Genomic DNA, 22371 nt, shown 5'->3' with positions numbered 1-22371 from the left:
ATCATTGTTATTTCTTAAAAATCTTTACTAAGTGATGTTCTTGTATAAAAAAACTTTATTTTAAAACACAACTTAGATTTTTTTTCGATTACGATCCGGTACCCTATTGGCAGAGTGGCAAAAAAATATTCTCGAACACAAATTAGTCTTAAAATGGTCTTAACTTTTTTTTTCTTTCTCATGTTAGGACCAATTTGTGTGGGAGAGCATTTTTTTATGTGTTTTATTTATTCCACATATTGAAATAATTTTATTAACAGACAATCTCAATTGTATCATTAAGCCTATCAGCTGAACATGACCTTTAAGTCTTTAAGGATTGCTGGCTCTGTCTACCCCGTAAAGGATATAGTCGTGATCATATAAATAAATGTCATAAAGTTTAAAAAAATCAATAATTTAAATTCCAAATTTCATCGACATCGACAATTAAAATTCGTTATATCGACATTCTTGAAAATGATTATCGTCCAACACTGAAGTAGTAACCGTCTAACCGTCCTTTCATTCAAAAATCGTAGGGTCCGGCGCTTTGTTTCGGTTACAAAATGTAAAAAATCATTAAATTAAGTAAAAGTAACAGCAAAATGACGGAAAAGTTAAAGGAATACCAAGTTTTAGACGTATTTTGCGGTGGTACATTCTACAAAGTGCGACACAAGGTCACCAACAACATATTTGCGTGGAAGGCGTACAATTGCTCCGCGTACTCTGACTCGCGAATACAGGACATCGTTGCCGACGTGAAAACAATAAACAAGGTGATATCGGATTGCTTGTTGCGGTACTTTGACACCATACTTCACGGTCCGTCGAGGACGCTGTATTTTGTCGTGGAGTACAGCTGTTGGCAGAGCGCGCGACAGTTGCTGGCCACTTGCGCTGCAGAGGATCTTCATTTCGCGGAGAGCTTCCTTTGGCGGCTGCTGTTCGAGCTCGCTAGGCTGTGCAACCAAGTGGACGATCTGAAATTAGCAATTTTGCAGAAATGTATCACGACGGATTCCATATACGTGAGCGAGCGCGGAGAATTCCGCGTAAACTGCTTTGATCTGACCTCGGCGACCAACAGCAACCTCGTGAGGCAGGTCGGCGACGTGCTACACGCATTGTCTTTTCGTACTGAGCCAGGCAACCGTCATGTCAAAAAGTTTCACTACAGTGATGACCTCCAAGACATCATCAGCTTCCTCACAGACGAAAAGAACTCAGAACTGCGTCCCAACGTCATCCTTTATCACCCCACAGTCTTAAGCAACATTGAAACACTATCTGGAGCAAAACCACTAAAGGAAATACTTGTCAGTGCAGATTATAGAGACACAGTATCTGAAGGAAACAAATGCGATTCTGAGAAAGCTGTAGAACTATGCAGGACAGTCAAACCACTACCGAGGAAGCCTGTAACCCTTGTGGATAGCCCTATTTACTGCAATGTCAGCCCGAAGCACAAGCAACCTAAAAGTGATGATTTCAATCTGTCTACGAACTCTCTATCGCCGACACTAGCTGCTCTGGCATTAGAATTACCAGGCTTTGTCCCTAGAAGCAGAAGACCGTATTCTGAAGCTTTACAGAAGTACACCTGTCCTAAGCAAGTGTCGGAAGAGACTCTGAGTCAGCAATGGATGTCCTGTCTTGTGGCTCTGAGGCAGCGGGAGGAGTCTTTGAACCAGAGGGAGCGAGAACTAGTTGCAAAGGAGATACTGAACAGTCCTAGCACTAAGATAATTACACTGAATGAGAGCTTAGATGTAGACGGTGTTGAGAGCAATGGGATTACACTGCCACCAATGCTGTCTCAAGTTGGAGACGAGAGAATGTCGCGGCGGCGGCGGCGCACGAGTTCGACGCGAGTGAAACCTCGCAGAAAGAGTTATGCTTATGAAGATCTGGACAGCTCACTGTCGGCCGACGCGGGAGACGGCAGCGTCATCATCACAGCAAAAAAGTTCACAAAAGACAACATGCCACGCCGAAACATATTCCCAGAAGTTTCATCTAAGAAAGTGCACTTTACATCTGTGAACCCGTTTGTGGAAAGTGATGATAGTGTAACTCTTACATTTTATGAGTTGGAGAACATGGACAGTGAATATGAGAAGCCGAAGGAAGTGAAAGACATCAGTAAGTTTAAGTATTTGGATGTTGATAAAATTACATCTGAGAAAAGAGTGGCTTTGAATTGGTCACAGGGTTCTCCTTCAAAACAGGCAAAAACTAGCAATGCATTTGTAGACATCACCAACACTAGTCAGGCGAGTATTAGGAAGACTCCATCAAAGGCTAGCTTGATGTCTAAGAGCTCAAACACTTCAAAATCTTCTGCCATGTCTATAAGGAGCCAATGGAGTGTGGATTCTGGTATCAGTGAGGGCAATGTGTGTGATCGTACGCGCGGCAGCATGCGACAGTCCATGATGCAGACTCCTAAGGCCCCGCCTGAAGCCAAGAAGGCCAAAAGGAAGTCCTTGCTACCATTCAAGACACCTTTTAAATTTAAAACATCAACTAAATTGTAAAATGAATGTGTTTATATGGCAATAAGTCTATTGAAATGTCTAAAATAGATTTTAATTTTTTTTTCCTAGTAAAAACCTAGTGTTTCTGATCTCCATACAATGGTGTATACTTAAGTAAGGTTGTGGTTTAATTAAAATAGTTTTAAGTAAAAAGTAAGCCTTACTTTTAGTTCCTCTTAATTTTTGAAAGAGTATTTTGGCAGATACTTTTTGTATAATTTTTTTTTAAACTTGATATTTTATAAATTTGCTATTTTGTATGGAACTTGTAAATAAGATGAAAATACGGACATTACCCACCCTAACCCTAGAATAGTAAAACATTATGTCTACTTATATGATTTGTGTGCTTTGCTTATGTATCAAGCAATATTTTCTATCCAACCACATAAGCATATTAATGTACATAAAATATATTTGTTATAACATTTCAATATTACGATATTTGAATATATTTATATGTAATTGTAATCAATTTTAGTCTTGAGTGTCTTCCTTGCGTTAAATATTTTTTTATGAACTTTTAGATTACACTTTGTGTTGCCATATATTTTTACACTAAAAATAAATTAGGATATAAAATAAAGAGACATGAACATAGCAAGAGTTTTATTTTAGATCACACAGTCTTATCACAAGGTTGGGAATTAGATTCAGTTAACTTAAGAGTTACTTTTTCTTCTTCAGTGCCTTGTCCGCTCCTTCTACAAACTTCTTTGGCAGACCGTATGTTTCGCACAGCAATTTCGCTATAAAGTGAGTCTGAAATAAAGAATATAATAGTAAGTTTGAAAGTCATTTATCTGCTTTTTCATGATAGTAAATGTTGGTCAAGGGAGGTGAAAGCTTCCATCATAATTTTTGTGGTATTTGTGGGAGCCACAGGTTCTTTCCCATGATGTCGTAAAAGGTGACTAAGGGATAGGCTTATAAACTTGGGATTCTTCTTTTATGCAACCTGTCATTATTTGAACGTGGCCTATCAGTCTTTTCAAGTCTGTTGGTTCTGTTTACCCTGCAAGCACATAGACGTGATTTTACATAGGTTGTGGATATGAGGTGCTTGGGAGGCCAGTATGTGATAGTCTAGAGTATATAATCCAGGTAAGTACTCCCATCTGACCACGAGCCCTGCCACGAGAGAAGCTTTCAGAATTATGGTTATGAATATATACTAGATGAAGTCAGTCACTTATTTAAGTTTTTTTCGGAAATTCAAGGTCTATCCTGGCGTTAGTCGCTCCCATCTGAGCTGTAACGAAGGTAGCCGTGAGCGAGCGTACCTGGTCGCCCTGCAGCATGAGCTGGTCGCGGCGGGCGCCGGGCGCGCGCGTGACGCCGCACGCGGCCGCCGCGCCGCGCTGGCAGGCGGCCGCCAGCGACGGCAGGCAGAAGCCGAACGACTCCAGGTTCGACACCAGCGTCACCTGACAACGTGGAGGTAACTTAAACATAGGTACTTTGAATTCATTTCATAATTGTAATTAATTAATAAGTATTATTGTTTAAAAGTATGTTAATTACTTGCAGGTTACAAAAAGTTGATTTTGTATTAAAAACAAAAATGAAATTGTTTTTTGGGAATCTATGGTAGATATCTATTTCACTAAACTTAAATTAATATAATCGTATCATTAAACTTGGACCGTTTTAAAATTAACCCTAGCGTATCTTATTTCACTCGCATAAGCATGGTACAGTCAATTTTTGTCATGGCGCGAAAATATCTGCGCCAATCATAGTGCGCCATTTGAACGCGGGATCAAAACCGTTCGCTATTGGCTAATTGCGTACGCGCCATGTCTGGAGTTCGCAAGAGCGGCGGCCAGATTCTGCGGTCGGTTGTACTATTCTGCGCCGTCGAACAATGCCGATGTAACTTATAAAAGTGGTAGATCTATAAGCGTTTACCTTCACGACCTTGACTGTCACACGCATTTTTCATACACGTCCGTGTCGGAGGTGTGCGAAAGGAAAAAGCCGCCATTTTAGTTCCACTTACGCGCCGAATAATTAACAAACCCTCTTGCCACTCCTTTTAGCTACAGTCATGGTGATAGACCACCTTGGTCTAGAAGAGCCTGGAGGTTGTGGAGCACACAGTTGGTCGGTCTACCATCATGTCTCCACTCTTATTGGCCAGACTACCCGAGCAGAGACCATTGCCGCCATTTTGGTCCAACTAATGCGCCTACCTTCTTGTTCCCACTCCTGTTGGCTATAGTCATGGTGATAGGCTCCAGTTTGGCCTTGACGAGGCTGGAGGTGCCGTCCGCGAAGCTCATCTCCGTGGCGGCCGTCATCCGAGACAACACTCCGGACATCAGCTCGTCCCATTTCACGGACACCTGTAATTTTTTAATTTTTTTAAATGGCTTTATATCTGTATTTGCTTCAACCATATTTCGTTCATACTTCATTCAGTTCTCAAAAATCATTTCTCTCCAGAGTAGGTATTTAAAATCTTAATTTAGGTAAGTATCTTTTGAAGCTCACGGCCATAAGCATTTATGGCCGTGAGCTTCGAACGGGAAACACTCTCAAACTGTCTACCCCTTTATATCGCTATATATCGTTTTTGCCCTAAAAACTTTCAGACTCTGTAATGCCAAGGTCTGACCGCTAGGTATACTCACACACACTTGAAATTTGGCATTTAGGTAAGCTCTGTGCGATCTTAACATCTCGTTTCACGCGAGCGTACTTTAACGTCAATCAAGAGAACGTCTAAGAAACATGGGATTCTTCTTCCAGACGATGGACTAGCCATCTTTCAGAATATCTCTCTTAAAAGTCACAATATTTTGTTTGCCGAGCCTTAAGTCCATACCTACAGTTAAACGTGGCTCTGTATTTCCTAAAATAGATCAATAATTACGTGACTGTATTTGTATGTATGTATGTACTATTGTATGGGCGGACTAAGATATATTTTTTTGTAGCTCACATAATAGGCTATTTGACTGTAATAAAAATATACATTTCTTTTATGTCATCAGTCTTAATATTATTTTTTTGGAGCGATTTGTAATAACGCGAGATAAAAATATTGCATTATTTAAACAAAATCCGTCTCAGAAAATTAGGCTTTTTTATGCAGCTGTCACGTGAGTAAAAACGAACGTGATTGGCTATTTCTATTATGACGTCAATTATCCATAAACAGACTGTGGATCGTACTGTTCCTTAGTATTTGCTATTATTTTTCAAGATTTTATAAGTGTTTGATCGCTCAGGATTACTCAGATAACATAGGTATTTAATAATGGAAACCAATTTCGCGAAAGCTGACAGTCGAAACCTACCAAAAGACTTTTGGTAGGTCCACTTTTGCCAAAAGTGGACCCTATAATGGTTGGCGTCTTCTTCAAAGACAATCCAGATTTCTATGCTGCCGAACTGAGGAATGTGAAAACATCAATGTAAGTATATCTTGGTAACCACTGATCTTAGATCATGATCTGAAACCACTTCTTGCGAATATTCAAATCCATCGGCATAGAAAAAAACGATTTCGTAGGAGATTTTATTGTTGTATTAGTGCATTTAGGCACTGCACAACATTTATAGGAACTCATTTTAAAAAATTTCACACATATGACGTGGCACAAGTTAAATAAAACAAGAGAAAATCAAAACTTTTCGAAACACCAACAAGCTTTGTATGATATTTACACGAAATTTACGTCACTGCATGCCATGGCCGCCATATTGCTAAAAGTTGCGTTTTGGCGGCATATTTGAATATTGCATTTTCTTTTTCGATTTTTTAATAAAATAGCTGTAATAAAGGCAGAAAAGTATTTTTGTAGGGCTCCTTATAAACAAATAAATAGCCTAAGATAGTTTTTAGAACTTTGTCAAATAGCCTATGCTTTAGACAAATGGGAGGACCATAGTATAATTACTTCTTTTGATTACGATTGAAGAGTTATCCACCGCTAAATCAAACAAAAGTAAGATGATGTTCCTACCTGTTCCTGCTTGCCTAGTATCTTAGCGAGCGCGGCGTCCAGCACGACCGCTCCCTTGCTCTGCTTTGAGTTCAGTTCCCTTGACTTCACGTACTCGGTGAGAGTGGAGCGCACCGTTGCTGATGATAGTGGAGTACCCTTTCTGAGGGACAAAAACAAAAATAAAGAAATGACAGTAAAAAAAATCAAGTTACATTTTGCAATTTAAATTAAATTTAATTATTATTTTTTCGTTTTTAAAATAGATGGGATTCTTCTTTTAGGCGATAAGCTACCAGCTTGTCACTATTTGAATCTCAATTCTATCATCGAGCCAAAAAGCTGTATGTGTTGTGTGTGAGTTTCTATCTACTTATGACGTGAGTCACACTTCGTTAAACAGCTCCTCTGTTTAACGAAGTGTGACTCACGTGAAGTTAAGAAGACTTACTTGTAGTCCGGCAGCACGGGCCCCACCGCGGCGGTGACGCAGTGCACCTCCCTGACGGCAGGCGGCGCGTACTCCTCCCCCGCTCCCCCCGCAGCCCCCCCTCCCCCGGCGGCGGGCGCGGGGGGCGCGGGGGGGCGCACTCGCCGCAGCCGCGGGTGCGCGAGGTTGGCGGCCACGACGGCCGACACGCCCTTCTCCAGCTCGCGGACCTCCACGAGGCCTTCCTTCGAAATTCGCCGGTCTTAAGGTAAGCAGGTCAGGGCGGTGGCATGGCTACGTGTAACGTCAGACCCCCCTAGAATAGGGGGCGAGTAACACACAAATAAAAGACCACTGTTTATCGACAGCGCCATCTAATTAAATTATGAGGAGGTGAACACGCAACGATTTGTATTGACCGCGTTGTAGTTTCACCTATTTGCACTAGATGGCATTGTCATAATTTTACCGACACTGTTTTTATACTCTTTGTATTTCCGATTCCGACTAGAATAAAATATTATTCTGCAATAAATATGGAGACGACGAATCCACGCTCCTTTTATTTTCTTCTATTATAAACCTACAAATCCCAAAAATTGGTAGACATTTCTTCAGATACTATTAAGATTTTGTAGGGAGTCAAGAGAGGGTTTCCTGTTAGAGAGCAAACGCTCTAGCAGCGCACTTCGAAGGTTGGTGGGGCCGTGTGTAGCGGTCGGATAGTACAAGCCTTCCTTTAGCAGGAGGCGATAAAATAGTATAAAGGTTAACACTATTGTGCTTGGTTTCCAGTACTTTATAATAGTAACGTTTCCAAGGACTAAGGGATAATCAAATAAACTTGGGATTCATCTTGTAAGCGATGGGCTATCGGCATGTCACTATTTTAATCTTAATTCTATCATCAAGCCATCCAAGTGAACGTGGCCTTTTAGTCTTAACGAAACTGTTGGCTCTGTCTACTCCGTAAAAGATGAAGACGTGTTTATATTTTTTTAATTAATTTTGCCGAATTAAACCCAATGAAAAGTCAATAACGACCTTATCACAAGTACATTAAGCTTAAAATCTAAAACCAGAATGTCACCTGTCATCTCGCCCCATATAATATTACTGATCATTCAAAATAATTATATGTTGTTCTAAAATAATTATATGTAGGACAGACATCTAAATATAAAAAAAGAAAGTGTATGTCTGCCTGACATACCAACGCAACGCACAACCCAAACCATTGGGTAAGAGAATTGAAATTTGGCGTGAAGGTGATTTTTCCTCCTCTACTTTAAGATAAACATCGAAGATAAAAATAATATAACTTTCCAATATCACGCCATATTCTGAGTAACGTTGGTACCCTAAATAAAGACATTTGAAGGGCTTGAAGTAAATATTTTGAAATATTAGATTTCAGAATATTTACTTCAAGTCTGCAAATTATCAAAATTGGTCTTATAAAATTACCTCTTGCATGGCGTCCATGAATTTTCCCATTTTCTTGTAAGTCGACTTTTTGACGTCAAGCGTTCTGCCGGGAGGACACAGTGGCATCAGGTGATTTCTGAAACAAGAATAAACACAACATACATACATAAGTTATATATTAACAACATTAATACAATTTTTATTTATGAGGGTGCACTAAAGGTAAAGGAATCCTCAGTGACTACTTCATAGGCGATGGGCTAGCCACCTGTCACTATTCGAATGCCAATTCTATCATTAAGCCAAACAGCTAAACGTGGCTCATCAGTTTTTACAAGACAACTAACTCTGTCTACCCCGCAAGCGATGTACACCTGATTTTACAGATGGATGGATAAAAATCAGTTATGTGGTAAGCTTACTTGTACAGAATGTTGGTCTTGAGAGGCAGTTGGAGCGTCCTGCCTTCCAGCTTGAGGAAGACCAGCAAGCACCAGAGCAGCAGCCCGTCCATGTCCGAGGGGATATCTTCTTCTATATGGGACGAGTCTGCAATGGTTATATTAGATTTGTTATTAATACGGTATTGCTGGGGATTCTTGTTCCAAAGTCTTTTTGAACCCGATGAAAAAACATAGTTTGTTATTTATTTATTTACCCCAATAATACAACCGATTTAGTACACCTCTTAAAGCAAAAAATACTTTTATAGAAAAACAAAAAGCTTTATGTTAAGTTAAATTATGCAAAAATGTTTAATGTATTATTATTAGAACCCAAAATGAGTACGCTGTCTACACTTTTAAACTAACTCATGGCATGATTATCATTGTAAGCCAACGGGAATTAACGCGAACATTATACTGTTTATATATTGCCGGTATATTCCCTTTTGCACACATCAATAATGAGTATGTACCTAGTCAAGTAAAAAAGCTGTTTTGAATAATATTCAATATAGAAAATGACCTGTGACCATGGTGTCATCAACACTGTCATCAACTTGTGCAGTGTCCTCTGATTGGGGCGTCAGTGCTTCCGTAATGATTTTAGGCTCGTTGTGGACCGGGGTCGCCGGGGCTGGTGCCGGGGCTTTGCCCAGGGTTGGCCACTCCTCTCTGATGGTTAGCTGAAACATTGTTGCATACTTTAATATGTGTTTTTATTTTAAAAAATCATGTACAATCTTTAAGACTCTACGCTCAAATTTTCATACAACACAATTGCGTCTTAAATTTTCTTTGTACTTTTCTCAAAGTTCAGAATTCACACTTAAAACATTCTAACTATAAAAAAGATGACTAGCGGGGCTAGCATGTCACGCGCGACGATTTTTTTTTATCGCGCTATAACTATCGCTGTCCCGTTTCACGTCATAATAAAAAGAGAAACAGCGATAGTTTACCACGCGACGGCGCAATGATGTGTTGATTACTAGAAAGAGGTAATAAACACGCTTGCAAATGGTGCATTAAATATTTTCAAGTCCGCTTTTACCTGAAAAAGTAAATTTCTTTTGGCCATCCATCACCTGCTCACAAAACATAAATTTATTGGCCTTTTTTACATTTAAACAAAAAAAGTCACTCATGAGCATCTTATCATTTGCATAAAAGTCCAGATCATAAGTATCTGACCTGGTTAATATCCGCAGCGAGATCCACTGCCGGGCTACCGTCCCCGTACACCGGGAGACCCAGTTTGGGTCGCTCTACCTTGCCCAGCTTGGGGTCTTTGCAGAGCTGGTCACCAATCACTTGGATAGCTTCCAAACACGTGCCTCTGAAAGTATTATGAGAATATATAAGTAAGAAGGTTAATTTCCACTTTATAATATCTTTTGTTAATATTTCTATTTATTGTTAATCTCTTTGGAAGTACCTAAGTATGTTTGTTCGTGCGTCATGCAAAAACGACTAAAAGAAATTTGATGCAATTGTAAAGGTGGAGATCTAACATCGCTATAAGTTTTATCTAAATAACTACATATTTAACAAACAAATATGGAAACAAAATGCACATACATACATGTGTGTAACTATTTATGTCAAGAGAAATTCGTCCTTTGTATGGTATGATTTTTATGAACAGCAAACATAAATCTACTACAAATTAATTGATTGATTAAAAACAAACCTAAGCCTGTTTAAAACTAGTACAACATAAAACCGTATTCACATGGTAACTTACGCAGCTCTCAGCAACATATCGCCGCTGGACATGACGGCTCGGCCCACTACGGCGGCCGCGGCGTTGTCCGTCGTGTTGGCCGCTACGATCGCGCCCGCGCGGAACTGCGGGAAGCCGAGCCCGCCGGCCGGCAACGTCACCCCGGGGAGATACACCGAAGCTCCACCTAGTACCTGAAATAGGAAACTTGTGATGAAAAATACATACTAGGGTAGTTACGCATGCTGACTTTTTAAATTTTTTTTTTTTTTTGACAAATTACACAGATTGAGAAAGAAGTAAGTTCGAAACTACTTGTGTTACGAGATACTAACTCAACGATACTATATTTTATTATAAATACGTATATAGATAAACATCCAAGACCCAGGCCAATCAGAGAAAGTTCGTTTCTCATCATGCCCTGGCCGGGATTCGAACCCGGGACCTCCGGTGACACAGACAAGCGCACTACCGCTGCGCTACAGAGGCCGTCAAATCCGCAGGTAAATGCGATGATTTTTGCCAACTCACATACGCGAGTGTGTCTTTTCCTGTAAAATTGTACTTATTAAAGAGTTATTTTGCCGCCTGATCTAAATCAAAGCAGTTACACAGCAGGTTTTTATTTGTAAATCAAGTAAAGTTTTGTAAATTTTATTTACAAAACTTTACTTGATATTTTATTAGTTCACCCTTACCCGCTTGTAAGTTACTTACTGACATCGACATGAAAATCCACATTGATAATTTGTGGATGTAGATGTCTAAATCTATGTGGTAGTTCCACATTTGCGGACCTTTATGAATCCTGATTAACGAAGTCCAAGTAGCAAAACATTTAACAAAGTGAAACTTCCAGTTTGCAATTTGCCTAATCACTCACATCTTTATTCCTTACTGGGTAAATAGTGCATGCAGTCTCAAAAACTGAAAGGCTACATTCCACTTTCACAATGATATATATTTGAAAAATTGTAACTGTCATATAATATTATTATATAATCATGTCTTTATCCCTCGTGGGGTAGACAAAACCAACAGCCTTAAAAAAACTGAAACGCGCTGTTCAGCTATTGGGCTTAATGATAGGATTGAGATTTATTTATTTATTTATTTTATTTATTTATTTATTGTGACAAAAACGGTTTACACCTATTACAATTATCACACTTTACAATTTGAAACACAGGTTTAATGAGATGAATTAGAATTAGATGAATAGACCACTCCATCTCTTTTCTATGGATGTCATAAAAGATGACTAAGGGATAGGCTTATAAACTTGGGATTCTACTTTAAGGTGATTGGCTAACAACCTGTCACTATTTGAATCTCAATTCTATCATTATTTTTAACTGTGAAGTAAATTTATATTTGTTAATTTATATTTTTTATGTGCCTTGTGGTTCCCGGCACCAATTTAAGAAAAGAATAGGACCACTCCATCTCTTTCCCAATGATGTCATAAAAGGCGACTAAGGGATAGGCTTACAAACTTGGGATTGTTTTTTAGGCAATGGGCTAGTAACCTGTCACTATTTGAATCTCAATTCTATCATTAAGCCAAATAGCTGAAAATGGCCAATGGTCTTTTCAAGACTGTTGGCTCTGTCTACCCTGCAAGGGATATAGACATGACCATATGTATGAATTTTTTATTTCTCAGATTACAAATAATAAACTGCTGATGAAAAGAAGGAGTAGGAACTTTCTTTAGAACTAAAACTTCACTTACAGAAATTGTGTAATCCAATAATATTGTGCAATTTTGTTTTAACCTTGTTAAAAGGTTTGAACTTTGAGAAAATTATATTTGTAAGTATTTGCAAGAATGTATACAGCCTGATCACTTATGTGTAAGAGAGCAGTCTCAGTAGAAAATGATTAGAATTTTGATGAGAAATATAACTTACTAACCTTCGGTACAACTGGAGAGTGGACAGTCATCATTGGTACCATGTCGGGGACCTTCCACAGAGCACATACAGTCGGTACCAGTTGCTCTGCGGTCTCGATCAGCACAGGAATACCATCCACGGCGTAAACACCAACAGTGTCCCCAGAGTGAAGGGTCAACTTCATGCAAATAGTACTCGATTTTACGGGCACCAATTCCTTCACCTTTTCTTCAGACACATTTGAAAATTCATCCTGTATCCTTAGAACAAGATGTTTCCTACAAACAAAGACACAATTCTTTAAAAATGCACAAATACGAAACGAAAAAAAACGTTGACAGAAAAGTGCCGTACTTTTCAGAATTCTTCAACGTGCTGTTCGATTTAAGCTTGTAGGCTTTTGAGAACATTGTGATAGTAGTTGCAGTGTGCAACGATTGTGAAATGATTCGTTTTTATTTATGATTTTCCATTAGAAATTCTTTTTGCACCATTGCATGCTATTTGCGGTGTTACGATGACGACATGACAATGACATGTACCTGTGACATTGTCATAACCACAGAAAAAAAATGTCAAGTAAAAGTCCATTACCGGTTTTCCTTTTTAAATTTTCAGGCAAGCCATTGACTTAAGTTGGTACTCTTAAGCAGCCATCCATGGAAGTGCCCATCTTTCAGTAAAATGTCCCATGTTTCTGGAACTGGTTATGGCAGGTTTGGCTTTAGTTGTTGACATAAAGAAACTCCCGTCCCGTCTGACCTCCGCAATCTTTGCAGGGGAAACTACCTAATATGATAAATAACGCATTGCCTAAATGTGCAGGTCACGGTGTTTTCCCTCACCGTAAAAGCATTGATACGAAATCAAACTTATGTAACAGTAATAACAGTCACCTGCAAAGAAATACGGTCCCTTATTGCTTGAAGTGCGTAAATTAAAATTAAGTTACGAATATGAACCATGGCACACCATTTTTCAAGAATGGTATACCAAACAGGTATACCCTTCTTGAAATGTACACCGTATCAATAATATTTACTTGCTAGTCATTTGCAATCAAGTAAATTTAGCAACACGTAAGTTATCTCTGCTACGCGGGCTACGCCTGCTGCATGCGCCTGAAGTATTTCAAGAGCAACATTGTTTCAGTGTGATTGTAGGTAGTTATACAATTTATTAAATTAATATTATCACGTCTTTATCCCTTACGGGGTAAACAGAGCCAACAGTTTCACAGACTGAAAGGCCATGTCTAGCTGCACGGCTTGACGATCGAATCAAGACTGTTTGAGTCTTGTTCGTGACAGGTTGCTAGTAAATATAGGTTTCTACGGCAAATTACTTTTTTCATGAAAAAAATAATTAAGATATTAATAAATAAATTAAATTAGGTATTTAATTTTAACGGTGAGGGTAAACATCGTCATCATATCTACCGTCACGAGAATAATAATGTTTGCCGTTCAACATACTTACATCCTTCCATGAAATCATTTATCGACCTAACATTCTGCTAATGTCATCAAGCACCTGTGACCTCATTTAGCAGGCAATAAGGGCTGGTCACGGGAGGTCGTGCGGGGTCACGCAGGGAACAGCCCGCGACGTCGCTACGCGTCTCTTTACGCCCTATTGACATGAACTTTTAGTAATTTCACCTGTATAGTGTGTATGTTTTGCGAACAATTTCTATTTTAATAAAAACTGCATCATATTTCTTACGTCGCTAACTAAGAGAAGTAAGAAGTTTCTTTTTCGTTCGTTTTGAATCGCTCGACGGTACGTACCTACGATGGTAAAAAAACGCCGAAAGACAGAGTATTTTATCAATAGTTTACTGAAGAATGCTACATTATTTTAATTAATTATGATCAATTTCGTTCAATGTTGTACCGACCCACGTACGTAACCTTGTTTTTGATCCAGAACTCTAACGGCCGTACGAAAATCCGGGATTATAGACAGAAAACCTATAAAATCGTTAGGTATAGAATCGTTATTAATGCATACTATAATTGCATGCAGTTATTGCAAATAGGAGCAATTATTAATCGATTGTAAACAATCCCACACGGTGGAGCGCTGCGCGGGCGCAACAGGAACCACCATGTTTTATTAGATATATTACCATTACTGATGAGGAGATGACTATTATGATAGCTATAGAGTTATAACGCCTAGAAAGAACATAAAATACTCCAGATTTACATAGTTTGTGTAAAAAGATTTTTACTTTATTTTAATAGATAAAGCTTATTCCATGCAAAGTTGCCCTGTTAGTATAATCTGCAATTTTATCAATAAGTTTACTATTTAGCAATGGTACTCTGGTTAAGATACCTAAAATCGAGGATCGTCGGAGGACGTCATAAAAACCATAAATCAACAAAACTATCAATTGCTGGAACTGGTTACTACGACGTGAAAGTCGATTGCTCTTATCACTAGACCAATAGTTCTACGATGGGGACGTCGAAATTATCATAATCTAGCAATCGTCTTATATGAGTAAATTATTTTGGGTGAAACACTACCTTAATTGTAAAAAAAAGGCTTACAAACTTGAGATCCTTATTTTTAGGCGATGAGCTAGCAACCTGTCCCTATTTGAATCTCAATTCTATCATTAAGCCAAATTGACCGTGGCCTATCAGGCTTTTTAAGACTGTTGGCTCTGTCTATCCCACAAGGGATATAGACGTGACCATATGTATGTATATATGTATGTCCAAATCATCTGGCACATTTTAAAATAAGATTTTATTTAAAAAAAAAGAAGCGTGAGGCCCTGATCTAGAACGCACCTTCTATATCTAATGCAAAATATAATTCTAAAACTAAAGCAATCAGTAATTATTATTTAAATAAATATAACACCATAAAGTGTCACTTCGCGCCCACACTGCAAAAATTGCGTCTTAGCACTCGCGTGTTAATTGTTTACGTACTGGTAATCGCAATTAAATATAACATAAAATGTCATCTTCCTTATTAAGTACATCTCATTTGATGCGACAAAGACCGGTCTAGAAGTTAAATAAATTAGTGGAAAATGAAATTCACATATAATAAAACATTCTAGATATTATTTTCGTTTACGCATAGAATTCTTAATAAAACCTACTTCAACATATATTTTGAATTCCTGAAATATTTGTGATTGAAAGAAGGGAGAGAGGATACATTTAATTAAATAAAAAAGCTCTTACAGCAACAAAAGCATACCTACAGATATAAAGTCATGTAGGTTTAAGTTTGTCACCTACTTGTCCCAGTCAAACAGAAAACTGTCCCATTTGAGACGTGGAGGTTAAACGTGCCTTTCATCGGATGCGAATAGGCTTTCAGGAACAGGGTTAAGAGGCGGCCTGTTTCTCGGAGCTGTGGACTGAGGGCGGTCAGCGTCTAAGGGTTGCATGATCAAAATATTTCCGTTATTCGTAATATATACATACACACAATACTATCACGTCTTTATTCCTTATTACGGAGTAGACAGAGCCGTGTGGTTCATGTTACTTTAGAATAGGACCACTTCCTCTCTTTCTCATAGATGTCGTAAAAGGCGACTAAAGGATAGGCTTTTACGCTTGATATTCTTCTTGTAGGATGGGCTAGCAAGCTAGCAATCTGTCACTATTTGAATCTCAATTCCATCTTCAAGCCATATAGCTTAACGTGTCCAATCAGTCTTTGTGAGACTGTTGGCTTTGTCTACCCCGTAATTCGTAATATGCTTTAAAAAAGCGCCTTCTTCGTGTTGAAATTGTAAATTTTATAGTCCGTGAGGTCTATTGCACACAAGCTACTTGCTAAATATGACGAAATCCTTACTGCTTTCTTTGACTGAAGTCACATGTGTAAAAATACACATGATGTGTTTAAAAAAATAGTTGATCTTTTAGCAACTATTTTTTATTATTATTGTTAACCCTAAATAATAAGGAGGACAATGAGATCTCTATATCTATATATGTATATTAAATATACGCTGTATGGCTCCAAAGTACTTGCTTGGGAAAGCCCCTTAGCCATAGTCACCTAAAGTACTTACTCCCTATTATTTATTGTAAGTATTTCTTTTAAAGCTACATTATACCTATTTTTAAAGATCATCTTGAAGTTACTTAGAGGGCAGTCTGTGATTGTTCCGTATATTATATACCCTTTTTCTAATATTCGAAATACCTGCTAACCCTACAAAACTCGGGAATACAACCGGGACACTATAAGTCTGCATTGCGGTCGGGACGCGACGGGAGGCAGCGGGCGGGAGGCGCAGGTCGCTGAATTATAGAGAGGGCTGACAGCTTGCCAAATTGATATTGAATCTGTGCAGTGTCGGTGGATTTTTAATGGGGCATCGTTACCGTGAAGTTTTGAGTGGAAATTGGAAAAGTTAGGAAGTTTTTATGGAACTGAAAATAAGCTTTTTTAAAGAAATTTAATACGTGATATAGTAAAGACATACATAAATATTACCACGATTGTACCTATCCCTTGTGGGGTAGACAGAGCCAACAGTCTTGAAAATACCGCAAGGCTACGTGTAGCTGTTTGGCTTAATTATAGAATTGAGATTGAAATAGCGACAGGTTGCTAACCTATCGCCTTAAAGAAGAATATCAGTTTATTAGCCTGCCCCTTAGTCATCTTCTACGACATCAATAGGAAAGAGTTGGAATGGTCCTATTCTTTTTTCTATTGGTGCCGGCAACCAAACTGCACTAGATTTAAATGAAGCTAAATTTAGTAATAAATCAAGGCAAGGTAAATTATCCTTGTTTAACGCAGTTGTAATGGAACCCCGGTATCGTACTCGTATGGGGCTGCTAATTCTACGGATGTCCGGCACCGCGCCGGCGCCGCCACGCACACCTGTCAGACGGGGTGACCACTTCACTGGCATTCATTTATAACATAAAGGAGAAATTAGGGTACAATTTGCGTATCAATTAAAGCGAATTTTATCGAAGAAAAATATAGTAGCAATGTGAGGAGCCATTTGTTTTAATATTTTACGACCTCTGTGGCGCAGCGGTAGTACGCTTCTTGTCTGTGACACCGGAGGTCCCGGGTTCGAATCCCGGCCAGGGCATGATGAATTACAAAATTCAATTGTTCAAATTGTTATGAAATTTGACGAGTTGATTTGGGCTCGTTGATGTCTTTTTTTGAGTATTTTACTTAATTATAACTTCCTTCATACATCCGTCTCTTTATTGATATTTAAAATTTAAAAGTTTTTTTTTCATTCAATGTAAAAATATGCTTCTTTAATTTATTTTTAAATCCTCATCCGGGAAGTAAAACTTATCTGTTATATTAGTCTGAGATATACCGAATTCTTTCACGTTTTCCCGGGCTTCATCATCATATGTGCTCCTTTCAGCCATACCGCCTTCGGGCCTGAGGTCCGCCTTCCAACATTTATCTTTCCATTTCGTCCAGTCTGCAAATTACACTTACATACATACATACATAAAATCACGCCTCTTTCCCGGAGGGGTAGGCGGAGACTACCTCTTTCCAATTGCCACGATCTCTGCATACTTCCTTCGCTTCATCCACATTCATAACTCTCTTCATGCAAGCTCGGCGGTTTCGGGTACTTTTGACCTGACCCTTTACCAGGACAAATTACACTTAGGACCTGATTCCATATCCATACATATTATAATGAGTTAACTGATCGATGTCTGTACTTGAAATATATTACCAAAATATCGATATGGGGATCTTTATAAGTAAAAAAGAAGCCATAATATAATTTTTAAATACTTCTGTCATTGTCTGTCCGTCTCTCTGTATGTTTGTACTCGTTACACGCTAAAACTATTGCTCTGATTTCAATGCGGTTTTTTCAGATGTATTGGACTTGGTACAACTTAAGAAGTGGTTAATAAAAATACTTCCCCACCCCTTTAAGGGACAATACAGGGGGTCAGCTTTTTCAGTGAAAGAAGTCGCGGACTATAGCTAGAATAGAATATTATTTGTCAGTCATTTCATATTTTTGCAGTGGGATCAATTTCACACACATACAATATTTGTTTTGACGGACGTGTGACTTACACATCTGTGTATATCATCTTGAATGTGACGACAATCGTTATTTACAATGGCAGTGCCGTGGGAATCGAACCCACGTCATTGGTGCAACAAGATCACAAAACAATGGTTTGGACTTTAAGATGGTAACTTCATAACATGGGGAATTGTGGTCAAGTTAAATTAGTCTGTGGCTTTGTATTGTAGTTCAAATTTTATAAACCCGCACACTCGACATCTTTACCCACCAGGGAATTCATGGGGAATTTCTGTTTATCCGTGCCCCACTGCATTATGGCGGGAATATAATGATATTAATTCAAAATACATTGATTTACCCGTATTATATACCTACTTACACATGTTACTCATAGACCACGGTTAGGTAGATGGCTTAATGACAGAATTTCGATTAAGACATAGGTACTCGTATAATAAATAAAAAAATACTCGTATGTTACCATGATCTCGTAGCGGAGAAATACATAAATTGTCGACTGCTTCTAGTACCGCGCTGATTGTAAAAGTATATCAAGGAAAAGGTGTCTTCGCTTTATCTATAAATTAGGTCATACATCTAAAAAAATAATGTTGATTTAAAAAAAAGTGCTTTCGAATTACATATATGATAATTGACTCTGTTTACTGTACAATGTAGTACTAACTACATATCGAGTTCAACCAGAATTTTGAGACTTTTTATATATGTTGCCACCCATATTTTGTTATACTTTTTACAGCATGTAAAATTCACATAAGTATACCAGTCTCCAACTCATAGTAAGGAACATATAACCGCAAAAGAATATAGCGTGAGAACCTTCTGTCAGGATATCGATGTGTAGTGCATCCTGGGTAGATCCTGGTCGCAACCGCGGTCGCGGTAACCGCAATTAGTGGGATAGCGACAGAAAAGACGTGTGTATGTTAGGGTATTAGTATATTATATTTTTGATGTTATGTCTTTGTTACATACATACATACATATGGTCACGTCTATATCCTTTGCGGGGTAGACAGAGCCAACAGTCTTGAAAAGACTGAATGGCCACGTTCAGCTATTTGGCTTAACGATAGAATTGAGATTCAACTAGTGACAGGTTGCTAGCCCATCGCCTAAAAAAGAATCCCAAGTTTGTAAGCCTATCCCTTAGTCGCCTTTTACGACATCCATGGGAAAGAGATGGAGTGGTCCTATTCTTTTTTGAATTGGTGCCGGGAACCACACGGCACTTATGTCTTATGTCTTTGTTTGTAATGAAAATCTCAACATTTACACAAGTAAACATATAAGTACATCAAGTTTTTATCACTTACATAGGCAGAACCAACAATCTCGAAAAGACTAAAGGGTTCAACTGGATGGTTTATTGGGGGTATTGATTATAATACGTTTCAATAATTAATTATTGTTGAAGTAAAACACAGTAGTGCCCATTTTTGTGCATAATGCTTAGGTCAAATCTTGGGACTCTTTTTATGTTTAGCACAGTGGAAGTTTACAGGCTATCTAGGGAACTTACTCTTTTGTGTTCTTTTGGATCCAAGCAGAAGGGGTAGACTGAAAAATAGGTTCAGGCTTGACGGATGATGACGTCATGAATAAAAGATTACAAGCAAGCATGTAAAAGTTAAAATCCTTACCCCTGCTTGCCGAACGTTCCGCAATATGAACTTAGTTTTTTTTTTCAATGAATGAATCCATCAGTCAAGTTTTAAGTCAGTTAATGTATAGTTCGGGATCTACTTATAAATTTTTGTACAGATTGCAATTTTTTAATCTTACATTGTAAAAGTAGTTTTATATAAGTGCTTACACAAGATTCTAATACCACGCTTAGCCAGATAGCTTGATTAATGACTGAATAAACCTGTAAATATCTATATTAAACCAATCGTATTATTTAGTTCGTCAAAACCCGAAAATTTCCACGCCTGGGTTACTGTTCCATCCAGTTTTCAGAAAATTACGAACTTAACCTCCTGATTAGTCTAGTCCCGATTATATCCACACCACTGATGAGACGAGCCCGGGGTGCACTTGTGACCGCGATCAACATAAAAAGGTGGCAATAATTCCCTGATATGAGACCAGTTAGAAATAGAACAAACCCTAAAGAAGATTGGACCCCGGACTAGTCCGCTGGCGCTGCAGCCGCGTGCCATGCGATGCGACCAGCGATGCATGCCTTGTTGTCATAACGCACGCCGCGCCCGCGCCGACAGCACGCCCGTACCGCGACTCGCAACGAACTCGCTCGCTTTACGAACACGAAACATTTGACGCGCGTCGTAACTTAAGTTACGCACTAATTAGTGAGTGAGAGTGAGATTCAGTGGTTTAAATTTCTGATGATTAATTAATTGTGTACCCAGGGATCGTGATACTGTGGTGAGTTTGTTTTCTTTTTTTGTGTTTCGCAGGTAGTTTGCGATAATTCCGAGTGGTGTTTATTTTGTATAATACATACATACATACATACATAAAATCACGCCTCTTTCCCGGAGGGGTAGGCAGAGACTACCTCTTTCCACTTGCCACGATCTCTGCATACTTCTTTCGCTTCGTCCACATTCATAACTCTCTTCATACAAGCTCGGCGGTTTCGGGTACTTTTGACCTGACCCTTTACCAGGACGTCCTTAATTTGATCAAGATACGTTCGTCTAGGTCTTCCCACTCCGACCTTTCCCTCCACACTCTCCTTGTATATCTGCTTAGTCAACCTGCTTTCATTCATCCTCTCCACATGACCGAACCATCTTAACATACCCTTTTCTATTCCTGTAACTACATCTTCTTTCACATCACAACATTCCCTTATCACGCTGTTCCTTATCCTGTCACTCAATTTCACACCCATCATACTCCTTAACGCTCTCATTTCCACTGCATTTATTCTGCTTTCATGCTTCTTTTGCCATACCCAACTTTCACTCCCATACATTAATGTCGGGACCAACACGCCCCTGTGCACAGCCAGTCGAGCCTTTTTGGATAGTTGTATAATAACAAAACAAAATTAAGTTAAAGTTTTATAAAACTTAATTTCAGGCTTGATTGGGGGTAGGTATGATTAAATAATTTAAAACCTATTTATTTTGTTGAATTTTTCCTAATCATAACAGCGTTATGACAACTTTAAAATAAAAACAAATAGGTATTCTTTAAATAATAAACTTACATTTGTACCTTCTGTAAAATGTGAAATATATTTGATACTCCAAAAAAATTTATTATCGTATTTTGGGAAGTAGGTACTTTTTTCAAGCTGATTGTTTGTTGTTTATTATCAATACACTATACTAAGTGCAAACTACCCACATTTGAAATATTATAATATACAAAATAACCTATTTCCCAATAAAAGATTTTTGTAGGTTCATCAAAAAAAACTTTTTTTCGTCTTTATATGTAATAATAAAAAACAGAATTGCTAAAAATATAGGCAATACTAGTCAATTATGTAGCGGAAAACTTAAAATGACCGTTTATGAAAGTACATAGTTTTTATCAACTGTCACATAAACTTTGCATTACATTGTTAGGTAACAATTAAAATTACATATCAGTTCTAAGTTGGGTAAAATTTCATAGTTACGATGGCTGCTTAAAGAGGGTAATCCGTAAAATTAATTACTTACGGCTGTCAGTTATCGATAGGCTGGTATCTCATCACATAATCTTATTCATCAGGTTCGATCATCCGTTGCGCAAGCGGAGTTAAAGCAGTGTGTATCAGCCGCTTGTCTGTCTATGTAGATCGTAAAAGGCAATCAAGGGAGAGGCTAATATGCTTGGGATTCTTGTACTCGTAGACGATGCCAATCTGTCAGTTTTTGAATCTGAATTAGCCGTTATATGTATAAAATGTGTTTATATATATGTATGTACGTAATAATTATGCTACGTT

The 22371-nt window shown here is 38.3% G+C and overlaps 3 protein-coding genes across 3 annotated transcripts in view; 2 read left to right on the top strand and 1 right to left on the bottom strand.

Annotated features, from left to right (window-relative positions):
• Nucleotides 1–315: 315 nt before the first annotated feature.
• LOC106140671 (uncharacterized) lies at nucleotides 316–3129 on the top strand. Its single transcript, XM_013342294.2, has one exon. It carries the CDS (start codon nucleotides 588–590, stop codon nucleotides 2520–2522), a length of 1935 nt encoding a protein of 644 aa, XP_013197748.2. The 5' UTR covers nucleotides 316–587; the 3' UTR covers nucleotides 2523–3129.
• Nucleotides 3128–12934, bottom strand: LOC106140660 (eukaryotic translation initiation factor 2D). The gene is made up of 12 exons (XM_060950316.1): nucleotides 12758–12934; nucleotides 12423–12681; nucleotides 10524–10696; nucleotides 9971–10115; nucleotides 9303–9462; nucleotides 8756–8882; nucleotides 8373–8469; nucleotides 6927–7150; nucleotides 6497–6638; nucleotides 4718–4870; nucleotides 3806–3949; nucleotides 3128–3284 (listed from the first exon to the last, which is right to left on the bottom strand). Exons 1-12 carry the CDS (start codon nucleotides 12811–12813, stop codon nucleotides 3192–3194), a joined length of 1773 nt encoding a protein of 590 aa, XP_060806299.1. The 5' UTR covers nucleotides 12814–12934; the 3' UTR covers nucleotides 3128–3191.
• Nucleotides 12935–20671: 7737 nt separating this feature from the next.
• Nucleotides 20672–22371, top strand: part of LOC106140962 (GAS2-like protein 3) — a 91772-nt gene continuing 90072 nt past the window's right edge. Inside the window, exon 1 of the mRNA XM_060950335.1 lies at nucleotides 20672–20849. The gene's annotated coding sequence lies outside the window, so the exon portion shown is untranslated. The remainder of the gene's footprint in view (nucleotides 20850–22371) is intronic.

The sequence above is a fragment of the Amyelois transitella genome, chromosome 21, assembly GCF_032362555.1.
Source record: "Amyelois transitella isolate CPQ chromosome 21, ilAmyTran1.1, whole genome shotgun sequence".
NCBI classification, from domain to species: domain Eukaryota; kingdom Metazoa; phylum Arthropoda; class Insecta; order Lepidoptera; family Pyralidae; genus Amyelois; species Amyelois transitella.
Note: the sequence above shows the minus strand (reverse complement) of the source record. Positions and strands in the feature narration are given on the sequence as shown.